We start from the raw sequence: 13,852 nt of genomic DNA, 5'->3' as shown, positions 1-13,852 counted from the left end.
GTGGCGTGTCACGGATGGCGGCAAGGTTAGACGGCTTTGTTGTGTTGCGTGCAGCGCACTACGAAGCGTTTAAATTACGCCGCGAAGGACAATCTGTGTTTTCTCAGCCGGAGCGAAACAACGTCCTAGTTCCGGCGTCTTCTGGATGGGGAGGAAATTTATTTTAATTGTATCGTCGGTCGTACAAGAGGTTGGTTAGTTGCTTGGTGTAGATCGACAAAGATGTCTAAGAACTTGAGTGGTTTAAAAATAAATACTTCGAGCGTGGTTTAATGACATTTAGAACCCAAGTATGTTTTGTGCGGTGTTCGTTGGTCGCTTTGGCTTGTGTTTGTCTATTTTGTGTAGTAAATCTTTTGTGGTAGTGTTGTAAATATTTAGTTTTAAACCTGGATAATTGAGTTTTCATTGTTTACTGCAGTTTATTTAATTTTATGATGGTATATTGTGTTAAAAAATGTGTTTATTGCATCACAGTGTTTTATTTACTTTTAATCATTTTCGAAATAGATTATTCATGAGGTATTTTATGGACCACCGCTATTTCTGAGAACATTTAATAAATAAAAATAAAGTTTTCCTTGAAACTGTTTTTCTTACTATCAATTCTCTTGGCTTATTTAACTGTTAATAGATGTCATTAACAGCTTTTGTCACCTTTACCATCAGAAAACCTATAAATCCCATTATTAAGCAGAATTAGAGGCAAAATTTTCCATCAAAATTTATGTCCCAATCTGCAAGTATGCCTCTAATCTGTTAATCCATCGACCAATTTACAAGGCTTCGAAATCCGTACTCGGCAAGACCGATTGCTATCATGACGGTATCTTTCACAATCCTACCTTTCCACCTTTCAATTCGTTGCTCTTGAAGTTTCATTAAGATTTTGGTACGGTTTCGAGAACAGGCCGGAATCGATAGCCCCGATCAGAGGACACGGACCGTGCTAGGTGTAGATTTTGATCAAGTGCCATCCGTGTCTCAAAATAATCGAAGCGCTTAAATCTTCATTGCTACAAGCTGATGGTAATTCGGTTTTTGCGAGCTTATCCAACGGTTCCTTCCTGGGTACGTGCTTCGATTGGAATCGGCTTCACTGCCACATAGTCTGTGTGTTCCACCCGGCAAATGGAATCGATAATTCTATTCCCATTCATGTGCCGAAGTGGTAGGGTTTTTGGTCGTTTTTGGTGAGCGTGTAGAAGAAGCCTTACCGTCAAGACTTGCTTAAGAAGACACATTGACATTTCCGTCCCAAATCGTGCGTTTTCCGGAGGATGCCCCGAAGCATCCGAGTGCGGATCGAAAATAGAAGAAAAAGGCTACTGGAGGACAACATAAAAGTAAAGCTGGACAAAGAAACTTGCAGAAAGCGGTATGCCTCCTATAGACAGAGGTAGCATAGAAGGAGATAAAGGGAAAGAAAGAGAACATGAAGCGAGTTTTCCCGGGCAGCTAACCGGCCCTCCAGGCCAGCGAATTTGACGTTGGGATTGACGTCGCTATTTCGGGTGTCCTTATCGCGTGGATGTTTCGTTTACGCAATGCTTGACCGAAAATTGATACTGTCAGTAAGATGGTCCTCTTCTCTCCGTCTGCCGGTAGGTTTCGCTTGCTGCTTTCTCCTGTTCCTTTCGCTACTCTCGTACCATCACTTTGAAACGCCGTAGGACATTACTGGTAACGCACTTCAATGGGATGGTTCGCTCCTTGATTCGATTTTACGACCGACGAGGCGAGACGTTCAGGCCCTTCCGGATGCTTGCCGATTCAAAGTTAATTTGTCTTTGCCTGTGTGTACCGCCCTGAATGACAGAAAACTTGTGTCCAAGCTCTTGAACTACGGGCAAAAGTTTTCTTCTCCACCCCATCAAACGCAGAGGGCAGCAGGGAGATTGTTTTGCTTGCACTGTCCAAAATGCGTGCACAAAAACTGTTGGTAAAGTTTCTCCTCTTTGGAAAAAAAAACAGAACACACATTCGCACAATGGCGTAGTGTTGAAAATAGAGCCTCTTGTCAGTGTATTAAATCGCATGTTGCAGCAGTCTTATTCTTGTACGCGTGTTTGTATGTTGACAGGATTTTCATCAATTGGCAAATGCGTGCTTAATCTCTCTCCCGGTACGCAGAACTCCCATGCATGTTGTCGTCAAACTGACAGAACAAAAAAAAAAAAGCAACGAAGACAAATCAATAGTAACAAGAAGTGAGAGAAAATTGCGTTTACCCAGTTTGTCAACAACAACGACAACGAGGAAAAAAACGATGTGGAAATGTTCTCGGGAAAGGACATCGTTACGAGGGCATCGTTTCGAAGGAATATTTGTTCACTTAATAACATAATCAAATATCTGTCCCGAACATTCGTTCCACGCTGCTGGCTTCACCGAGCGCGCTCATGCCGACAGTGACCCATACCCAGCTAACGTAGCGTTGGTATAGGTAAGTGATTGGTCGGTAGTTATCGAGCTATTGAGTGATGGTATCCGTTTATGTTCATCGGAAGTAAAAGGCGTCTGAAGGACATGGTAGCTGTACATTGTGAAGGTGAAGTTAGTCATGTGAGATACGTTTTTTGGGTGTTTGTCGTCTTTCATGTACGGATGAAGTTTATCATTTGTCTGTGAGTTCCTGCCAATTGATTGTATCAGTTCGTGTCTGGGAAATATGGAACGTGATAAACACAGCTGATGAGCTTTGTGCCTATATGTTACGGTAGGCTTCTGTACAGTCATCAATATTTTTCGCACGTTGAAGGATCAGGGTTTCTTTCAGATATACTTTTTTACTCGTGTTCATGCTGATGACTGAAATAAAAAGAAAACAATTTCTATGGTTGATTAAAGGTTGAATAAATAGGAAAAGTATAGGACGGAAACAATATGAAGTATATGAAGTAAGTTCACTAGACTTAAGCTGAAAATGACATATTTATTCAAGAAAAGGATTATCAAGGATGTAAAATTTAACGACAAACCAAGTCCATGCTACCTTTTAAAGGAACTAGAAAAAAATATCGCAATATTTTCCACTATTACCTATAAGTTTTGCGATCGACGAAGAGAGATTCTGATCAAAATGTGATGTTCAGAGATACTATTTGATTTTGGGTAACTTAGGGTAACTAGAACCTGTGACAAAATGATGAATAAAGCGGATAGGGAGATTTATGGAGTTAATCTACAATTTCTCGTTCTCTCTAGGTTTTTTATTCAATATTTTTTAATCACTGGAAGTAACTGCGTTTGGAGAAATATGCTAATTTCATGTTTAACTCCAAGAAAACAAAAATTGACTCACTGAAGGGCATTTAAACACTTCATTATCTTAAAAAATTCAAGAAGAAAACATACACAAGCCTGCTTGCATAAGCAATTCCGTCCAACGTGAATCACTATCGGATTAAGTCAGTTGCATCAACGTGTAACACCTACAGAAGTACTCGGCTAAGTCATGCAAATGTAATGGGAAGGAAAAGCATACATTTTTGGGTCGGAACTTCTCATCAAACCGTAGTGCTGCGCCCTGCAGCGTCAGTAAGCTCATCAGGAACGGGGGTGAAATCTTGTAACCGGGAACGGGATTCTCACCATACGCCACGTCATCTACGGGTGCGCTGCCGAGTGCAGGCTGACGTTGGATTTGAAAGTTTAGTCACAAATCTCATAAATCTCGGTGAGCTCGCATGTCGCGACCTTCCATCCCGGTGCGGTCGAAGATTGATGGAAAACTTTCGACACCTTTTGCTGCCGGGCTGCAGTAAGGGAGGTTAAATGGGAGACATGAAGTTGTTTCTTTCGCGCGTCACTCTATCGCACTTGCTGTCGGACCGACTGCGGATGGTGCTTTGATGCATGCAGTTTGCCTTTTTGCTACGAGTCGGGGCAGATTTGCATATGAAAGCTACCTGCCACCGTGCCTGTCGTTTAGCCGTTGAGAAGGTTTGCAAGCTTCTCGAACGTCCTTGACGGTTGCAACGATTATGCGCTGACGTAAACGACACTGTTTGCAGGCATCGTCTTTCGCCCTCGTTGGGTTTTCTCCTTTCGCCGGACCAGGAAGTGGTTTGTGTAGATTCCTTTTGCATGGTGAGAGCGAGAGATAAAACGCGCTCTTGTTTGTGTCTATGGCGAAAAGGGGCAAAAAGGGGGGCGCCGGAGAAGCATAAGCGCACTTATGAAGATATCCTGTTGCACGAGCTCATAAATCTTCCACCGTCAGAGTGAATTCCGGCACTGAACCCTCTTCGGTTCGACCCTTTTCATCATCCTAAACTCCGCCCTCCCTCACTCACTGAGACTGTGTGTCGGCTAATGTGTTAAAGGCCACGACGTTAGCTAATATCGTAAGACTTGAGGCACATAGAATGTGCTCGATCTACACCGCATGAAGGAATCGAGTTACAGTGAAACTCGCGGCAAATAGCTCATGAATTAACGGTTAGCCACAGCCACCGGCTAGGGAAGCGGGAATGGATGGTTGTTGATGAGCTAGGGTTGGATGAGTCTGTTTAACCTACATTCTCTATTCATTTGTCAAAGCTTTCGCCGAAAACTTCGGTAAACGAACCAAGAGTAGATAGATTTTTGGGATGAGAATGTGGTATGGTCGGTTTTTTTCGGTAATGAGCCTAAAGCGTAAGAGGAGTATGCGGCGGTATGGGGGCCGGTATTTGAAGCTTTGTTTAGTTGTAGTGATACCCATATTGAATTTTATGAAAGTTTAAAGTGTAATACAAATATCTTGAAGAAGGAAAATTACTTTTGAGCTTCTTGGTAAAGAGAACTGTTATTTAAATAAATCGGCCAGGTGGTACAAGCGACAGGTCTTCATACGGTAGAACTAAGGTTCAAATCCCACCTTAGGTGGCAGACGCGGAATGGCAAGATACTAGTGATGCTCTTGTAAGAGAGAACCTTCTCTTTGTGGCTGCCCAAAGAATAATCTTCGCAAGGGGAAGGTTGAGGCGTGGGATTATCAGAATCGGAAAAATATGTGATGAGATAAGGAAAAAATTAAGTAGGATTCTAGAAAAACCATACTTGAAAAAAGGCTACGTGGTAACAGCAATCAACTTCAAGTCTAGTAAACTGTTAAATGTCCAGCGAAATCGGCGGTCGTTGAGTCAATTAGAAAAAGTATTAGAAATATTAGAAACAAAATTCGCCATAAAGTGCTTGCAAATAACTAGAGAATCGCTCTTTTTACGATGGCACAAAAAACAATTAGGATTTTTTCACAATAATATTTAAATTGTTTAACGCATTAACGCAGTTAATGAAACAATTTTCAAAATGGAAACTCATATGATGTTTTTCTTCAATATTTACCGATTTCCAAGTTTTTCCGTGTTGTTGTAGTCAAGGTTATACTCTTAATAATTATGAAAACCAGCTGCTTTAAAATTTATAAAGATAGTTGTCTTATTGTGTTGGTCATCACTGTATTAATAAAGGACACATTTTTTATCTATTTGTTTAAATTCATTGCTCTTGCTTATGCTGCGCCCAATCTGAGACGAATCAGAGTTAAACGAACTAAACTCGATTAATTACTAATTAGCTTAAACAGGTTTAAAAAGAGAAAGATTTTTCTATTCCATTATCCTGCATTTTGTTTTCACATGAAAATAAATGACTCGTAGCTGTACGGGCCAGCAGCCCACCCGTCCAAAACACCTCCGTTGTAAAACTAAAAAGGCACTCTTTCATGTTCTTACACTTCTTCCACTTATCTCTTAGCCATCCATCCCATCTTACGGTAACAGTTCTTTGCCGGGGAAACGGTTTTTGTTACTTACCTAATACCGAAAAAACCCTGTGCATTCGCCGTACGACTTCGGGCGGGCATTCTCTTTTGCATGCCCGGAGACTTTTCCGAAACAAAACCAACTTACAAGGGCACGGTTTGTAAGGGCCGTTAATCATTCTTATGAGCTTCGGGGGGGGGGGGGGGGGGGGGGGGGGGGAAGTAAGGATAAGAAGGAGTAGGGAGTCTCTCCCCGTACAAATCCTTGTCGTGAAGCGCGAGAGGAAGCCTCGTTTGGTTCCAAATTTATGACAAAGTTGAAAAGTTATTCGACAAAGTTCTTCTGTTGTGCGCGAATGAGAATGGAAATCTGCTGCATCCTGAAGAATGGAAAAATGGGCTGGGGGTGGTTTTACAGCGTGGGGTGGGAAGGGAGGGGGTGTTAGTTTTTTTCAACCTTCTTCTCCAGGTTCCAGGGTTTTTGGATACACTTACTTACACACTCACAGACACACTGACAAGCAGACGGAGGGTTGCCTTCGGTACGCACGATGGTTCACGTTGTCAACCGATGAGCGATTCCCCGAGCTGGCGTGGCGCGGGGAAAACCGTTTCCTGCTGATTGGAGATATCATCGTTTGCTTGCACGGCAGGGCGAAGAAATATGATTTCTTCTTCGTGAGCGCTTAGTTTTTTTTAAGACTCCCACTGCTGACACAAGCTTGATTTCTTCGCTAGCATCAGTGTTTTCGAAAAAAGCAGCTTTCCATCAAGTGGGAAGCTGAAGATGAATGAATGTGTGTGTGTGTGTTACTCATCCCTTGGCACTAGAGTTTCTGTTCCACTTTATTGACCAATTTTTTTTTTCGTATCGTGCCGGGCTTGTACCAAAGCGGCTGGCTGAAAAGCGAATCGATGACGGTTGGCCGAGCTAGAGTGGATGAGAGTGAGTGAGCTACGTTTCTTACGGCAGCACGATGATTGTAGCATTCGATTGTTTTGCTTTTACTGATTGGAGATGTGTCGGATGGGTGCGGGCTAGATTTGGTATTTTTTGAAGAGTCAAGGTGAAAATGTACGTCTCTGTGTGCGTGTGCAAACAAGTTTTTTTGATTAATGATTTACATTAAATGGTCGTAACGGTTGTCTGGAAATTTTTGGCGAGTAATATTTTCCCGACTAAATGTGTTGGCATGCTTGGAGTAAGTCTAGGGGCAAGATTTACTGCAGAGAGAACTTTAAGTGGAAATTCATTCATTCTTGGAGAAATACAAAAGAAAGCTCAATGCAATTGCTGTTTATCATGCTATCATTATTTGAATATAGTTTGGAAACAAACGGAAATTAAATTAGTTTATTATTAAAATAAGACTTCAAAAGTGGTTTTATTGGTTTTTCAAAACACAGTGTGATCATTTAATTTACGCCATAATTAAATTTCATGTGCCAAGCTTTAGCTCGAATCATTTCAACCTTAAAATTGAATCAATTAAAAACTTTTCTTCCCTTGCAAAAGAAATTTACCGTTCGTTACACGTTCGCTCTGTGATCAATCATTCGGAATTCGGCCTAGGTGGATTGTGTGATCACGTTTGCACCTTTTGCACCGATCTGTTCGCGAAACACGTCTCCGAACTGTGGTCTGTGTCATCAAAACGGTTGCCTTTCATCGTCACAGCTGGATTCCATCGTCGTTCATCTATGGAGCTTTCGTCGGTACTACAATAAGAAAAGTTAAAATGGAGAGTAAAGAAAAAAAAAGATAGAAAAGCAAATTTATGCCCAAAACGCGTTAGCAAAGTTAGAAAGCTTACCCCGTCTTGCTGGGAAAATGGGACGAACGTGGAATGGGGGAGAGGTTTTCCTTTTCTTCGGTCTCGGCCCCACCTCACCAGCGCCCAGCGGTTTCCGACCGGTTTGATTTGCTTACCGTGTGTTTGTTGGCAGCCGCAGTTTTTGCCTTCATCGAACCTCTATCTGTCTCCCGACGGTTTCCGGCAGTTATAATGATGATCTTTTAAGTTATTTATTATTCATGCATTTGTTGAACATCGCGAAAGTTGAGCAAGTTACAATCGTACAATCGAGGGAGGTGATGGAATATGATTTGCGGTGGGTTTTTGGGGAGGCGCGAGAGAGTTGTCCCTTTTTCTGAGGATTTTGCTGGGTAAAAGAAAAGCACTTGACGAGAGAGCGATTCATCGCTCTACCAACATAATGGAATGAATGTTGGATTATGTTTTTCGTTGTACTCTAACAGTGGAGCATATGTACTTACAATCACTGCTGCCTGCTTTCGGACGAAAAGAGTTCCTTGCACGTTCGGCCATTTTTTGTCTGTGTGCTGCTGCTGCTTTTTAGTAATCATATCAGAGAAAAAGGTCTCCTATAAATGATGGTACATGTCGGGACTTTTTGCCTTTCCCACGTCTCCCCATCTCCTACACACAGAACGCAGCCTTTCAATAGAGCAATGAATAAGAAAGGAAAATGTTACCTTTTCGGGTTATCGTTTTATCAAAAAGAATTGAGGGTGGTTTTGTGTTTCTTTTTTTGTCCGACCAACCGACGCTCTTCATTGTCAAGACAATGAACTTTCTTGTTGCTGGTCAAAGATCGTCGGGTTGGCTGGCAGAAAAATGAAGGTTAAACCAATAAAAGATCTCTTGCGGGAAAGGTATCAACGGAACCGACGCCAAAAAAAAGGGTACGGAAAGGACAAGGAAATGGCTTACGGGAGCAATTTTAAAACCTTTTGTTCCTCCGGTGGGAAGCATCGGAGAGGGGCTGAGACTTTTCTGTGAGGGTAGGCCCTTTTAGCGTACTGTTACCGGCTAAAGAGTAAAGGATTGTGCAATGGAGACGTGTGTAAACGCACGCACAAGCGGAAGATAAAGTGGTACAGATGGTGGGTGGTATATAATCTAAATTATTATGGTAATGCGTTCTAGGAAATTGGAAGGTGGAATTATGTTGCATGCTATTTAGAAAATGAAATTTCGACCATATAATTTTTAATATTCTGTTACGTAATTTATTTGGATCGTTTTTATACTTTTCGTGGGTTTTAGGCAACAACAAAAAATGTTGAATTAAATCACGCTAGCTTACTAGGGTTCTGCATTTGCCGTTTTAATGTGAATACTTCGTTGAGGAAGGAAATCATGTTTATTTTCAAATGTCTTCACAGGGCGATAATTCTCAGACAAATCAACGCCGAACCAAACTAAAAGAGAGTTAAGATGATCTCCAAAACGAAACATTTGGGAAAGAATTTAGATTAATTGGTTTCCATCTTCCACGCTTTATTTACAGCGAAATCAACAAGCCACACGCTGATCTACAAATAATCAGTGCAAGAAGATGAATGTCAATTTGCTCCAACATCCGTCAATCAAGTAGAAGAACGTCTGGCGTCCAGCGATGACGTCACAAGCTGTGTACTGTCTAAGTCTTCAGATACGTAAGTATTCACCACTAGCATTATTATCAAATTCATCGAATTACTGTTACAAAACCAGTTTCCAATCACTTTCACTTCGTACCAGTAAATTGCTATTTTTCTTGGAACCAGCGAACTCATTTCCATGACACGTAAAATTTCCAAGCCTCAGAGAATACCGTCGGACAATGGACATCCTAAATCAAACCGACTCGATATAAACACCACGTAAACAACTCGCTGTAGCAAGAGCAGTGTGCGTTAATTCCATTTCCCAGGCAAAAGGCAAAAATCCAGTAAACTGTTTACGAATGTATTATGGTCGAGATATTTTACGACCATTTGTGCCAGATTTGTGGAGCAACATTTGCGGCTCTGTTCGGGGCGGTTGATTTGTGCTTGTTTATACTTTCCACCATCAATCTCCGGTGTGTTTGGTGGGTGCTATTTTGTGATGAGGTGTTGTTTATAATTAGACCTGGCGGTGAGACAGGACCGGAGTGGTGTTGTGGCATGCAGGAATGTTTAACAAATGACCAGCCGTTATGGGCAACAAATTTCATTGATTATTATGTGCTTGATTATGTGACTGTGTGTGTAATGGTTTGTGGTTAACAAAATGAATGCCAATTTCCTATGCCAAAATTTAGAGCAGATGAATTGGGATTGTGATGATTTTTGAGTTATTTTTCCCAACTAGTCTGCTACTCCCCAGGGGCGGCAAAGTGGTGCAGGCGACAGCGGTCTTCATACGGCAGAACCTGGGATCAAATCTCATCCGGATCGTCCCCCCGTAGTGAGGACTGACTATCCAATTAAGTGGTATCGGCATTCTAGTAAGCCATTAGATGGCCGGCTAGCGTGACCTTAGAGGTCTTTAAGCCAAGAAGAAATCTACTTCTCGGGGAGCACCGGATTTAATTTGCGGCACTGGCATTCTCACGACAGGACCGGATTTCGAATTCCATCTAGATCGCCTGCCCGTAAGTAGGGGTACCTGACTACGGACAGAATTTAAGCGCAAGAAAACCAGCACTCACTAACTCACTCATGTTGGTCTGCTCTTTGAAAGGGCACGTCGTCGTGACATGCCTCGGTCAACAATAGATCTCCAGGAAACTCCCTGGTTGCAGCTTCCCATCCATGTAGGAACCCGATCTCCGACAGGTCTCCCTTCATCTGATCCAACAAATTCGCTGGGCTCCCCGATGCCTTGTGTCGAACTGGGGCTCGCTGACGAACACCTTCTTGGAGGGGAATGAGCCATCGTATCCTGCCGGTCTTTGCTACCGTATAGCTCAGCAAGCTCGTGGTTCATCCTTCTTCTCCACACTCGAAGACTCGTGGCCATACAGGACCATCGACCATCTCACATTTAGTTGGGTCTCGAAGTCTTCTGGATCTCAGCAGACGGTGAAGGCCGTAGTACGCACGTTTCCCCTGAACAATGCGTCTCTGGATTTCGCTGCTGACATCGTTATCCGAAGTTACGACAGTCCCAAGATAGCAGAACTCCTCCACTACCTCGAGGTTGTCGCCGTCGACTAACACGCTGCTTCCCACTAGGGCTCTATCACGATCAGAGCCTCCGGCAAGCAGAAGCCACCAACAAATGCTCAATACTTCTCCATGTACTACAGCCAAAGGAGCAAAAGAAGAGAATTTTAATGTTCAAAACAGAACAAAAATAGCTGGAATAACTACAGCGGAAGTATAATGTTTCATTATTTCATTAATGATTTATAAAATTTTAAGAAGATGCTTGCAAGTCTTGTCATGGATTATTTGCAAAGATAAATAGAACAGAAAATAATACAGTAAACATTTTCATTTCTCCTTCAAATGCTAATAGAGCTTGCAAAGATTCGTTTGCACCAAGTTTTTGCGTGTTTTGTTGTTAGTTTTATTTATTAAAGTGGCTCGCTCGTAATCTGCAAACATGCTTGCAAAGTTTTGCTGCTACCTAGTGAAACTTTTCCACTAACCTTGTTTGCTCACGTACACCTCACGGTTGTAGACATCTTGTGGAGGTTTAAGTAAACAGAATGTGCCCGCGATGTTGCTGTTGTTCTTAGCCCTCCAAAAAAAAAAAAAAAAAAAGAAACCCACACGTGTACCGCATTTGCACGTACGGGCACGATGTAATGCTCACACAAATGTTACTACCTTCCCCGGCCGTTTTCCGCAATATTTTCCAACCCACCCTGCGTATCGTCTATCCCTGGCGTGTGGTAAATGCATCGTAAATTACTTACAAAAGTGGGTTGGATGCACCCACACGGGCGGCACACGATTTTAGCTGCCTTCTTCTGCGCCTTCCCTACCGTACACGATCTGTCCCGAATGGCACGAAACAGCTTAAAAATATTAAACGGCCAAACCGAGCGCATGGCGATGCGAACCAACGGGAAAGTGCAGGCAAAAGTGCTAAAATAAAACAATAAAAGCTGTGCGAAATGAAACCCGTTTGGTGTTGGGTTTGGTGGATGGTGAAAAACTTGAAGAAACCCCATTTAAGTGTGGGATGAAAGCGAAAAAAGGAGAAAGGCGAATGAAAAATGATAGAAAATGCAAAACAATTGTCATTAGTTGTAGTTAGTGCTGTGCAGAACAAAAAACAAAGAGGGAAACACACAGCTTAAGGCATTTCCGCGGGAAACAACAACAACCAAGTAGGAAATGGAGGAACTTATTCAAAGTTGCTTATTATGCTGCTTGGGTGGGGGTGGGTTTTGTTTTTTTGTTTCACCAAAAGCAATCTAATTTTGCCGAAAAAGTTGGGCCGTTTGTTTGCTCTGTACGTATATGTTTGTGTGAGGGAGAATGAGCCAAAGATGGAGAGAATGGTAAATGCAATTGCATACGTTGCAAAACGCCCTATCAGGGTCACCCTCTTTAAGAAAAAGTCATAAATCGATTTTTGTAGGAAGAAAATAATTAAAATAGAACTGTTGTTTGGTTGGACTAAGATACTTTTTATCATTTTATTTCGTCCTGCTTGGTGGTAATATCAATTATTTGTAATAATAACTATCAGTTTTACTTTAAACATGATTGCATGTTATTATGAAACATTGAAGCATAATTTACTTTAATAAAAAGTTTAAAAGTTTGATACATTACAGGAATTCTCGCTCCTTGCTACTTCAAACCACAATAACTCATCGATGCGTGAGCGTTTTCGTTTACTGGTACTGTTCCCCGCCGGTAAGGATTCATCGAGAACGATTGATTCTATTACTTACGCCCAATTTAATGCCAACGAGGTGGATAGCGAGGAACAGCGATCGTATTCCCGGTCCCCAAGTTGACGTTTGCGATTAGTCCGTTAAACGAGCATCCCGGAAGAGCATTCGTGATCCGGATGGCATATTGGCCGTTTAATCTCACCTCACTCCACGATTCATTACTCTCCCGACTCAGTGTGTTGATCGATGTGTGCGTGCGTGTGTTGGTGTGCATAGGAAAATAGCTCAACGATTTGTGGTGTTCCTGGGAAGTACGCCAGTCGTCGTACAGAAGAAACGACGAAGGAGATGTCTTGATGTCGAAGAAAAAGTCCATGATAACGACGACAATCGTTTTCGTTCGCCCCTGTTGGGGTGTATCAATTGCGAGGGAAGGAGCAATGGAGTTGAGTGTTTGCAAACGTGTGTCTATGTGGCTGTGTGTGTGTGTATTTGTGTCTATGGGTGGGTGCATTTCTATTGTTTGAAAGGAAAACCTCATTCGATGCTCGTCTGAGCTCCATTAGACGTGAAGACAAAAAAGGACCGCTTAACTAGAACGATACGACAACCATCAGGATGCTTGAGTCTAGACTCTATATATTTCGCTGGGTCGTCTGTCAGAGAAATGATGACTTTTGCAATACCGACAAGAAGCCTTTATACTTGTGTGTATGTTATGCCCACTGATGGGTGCAAGAATAACGCACGGTATAAGATATGATGTTATAGATTTCTTACTGATTTGGAATAGGAAATTAAGGAGAGTAAGTCATGGCAGTAGGTACGAAAACGGGATCATTAAAGGGAGCAGGAAGATTGCAAAAATCCTTCTTCAAAAAAAACCCTTAAAAAGTGTAAAGGAATCCAGTGGAAATGTTAGGGCTTTTTGCACTTTACACTTTGTCCGTATTATTCTTCCTCGCCCCAGAAACAATATCACCGGAATTGTCTGGAAAAGCTGCAGGGAACATCTAGACGGCATACCTTCTCATTCTCTCAATCGCAGTTGTTAGCAACTTCGTTTTTCTCCTTTTCGGGTATTAGTATCAGCTTGTGGATGATGGTAAAGCCCTCAGCCACGTTATCCCCCACCGGATTAGTAAAGTTTTCCATCTTTTCCTTTTTCGTACCAAGCGTTCCTCGCCGACTTGGTTCTTGCTCCTGCGTTTCTTCACCCAAGACTTGCTTACTCGCACACTCGCACACACAGATTATCTTTGGCTTTTGTCCTTCCCGGAAGCGTTTTCTTCTCGCCGAACATGTAACGCCATTTTTTTAAGAGCCTCATAAAAGAAGTTAATTTTCTGAAGTGGAATTCGGATGATAAAAATATCCGTAAATCTCGTCCGTTTGGTTGCGTTTGAAGCGTGGCTTTGGCTGTGCTTTTCAGCGGTGCTGCCACAGTTTTTGGGGAAATACAACTGTGCT

The 13,852-nt window shown here is 42.2% G+C and overlaps 1 protein-coding gene across 5 annotated transcripts in view; it reads left to right on the top strand.

Moving 5' to 3' along the window:
- The first annotated feature begins 9,075 nt into the window (after positions 1-9,075).
- LOC126561272 (uncharacterized) overlaps positions 9,076-13,852 on the top strand; it is a 125,367-nt gene continuing 120,590 nt past the window's right edge. For all 5 annotated transcript variants that reach the window (XM_050217248.1, XM_050217244.1, XM_050217246.1 and 2 more), the window contains exon 1: positions 9,076-9,215. In XM_050217248.1, coding sequence (XP_050073205.1) covers positions 9,176-9,215 — 40 coding nt within the window. In that variant the 5' untranslated portion in view covers positions 9,076-9,175. The remainder of the gene's footprint in view (positions 9,216-13,852) is intronic.

Source organism: Anopheles maculipalpis, chromosome 3RL (assembly GCF_943734695.1).
Source record: "Anopheles maculipalpis chromosome 3RL, idAnoMacuDA_375_x, whole genome shotgun sequence".
NCBI classification, from domain to species: domain Eukaryota; kingdom Metazoa; phylum Arthropoda; class Insecta; order Diptera; family Culicidae; genus Anopheles; species Anopheles maculipalpis.
This window is presented reverse-complemented; position numbering and strand designations above follow the sequence as displayed.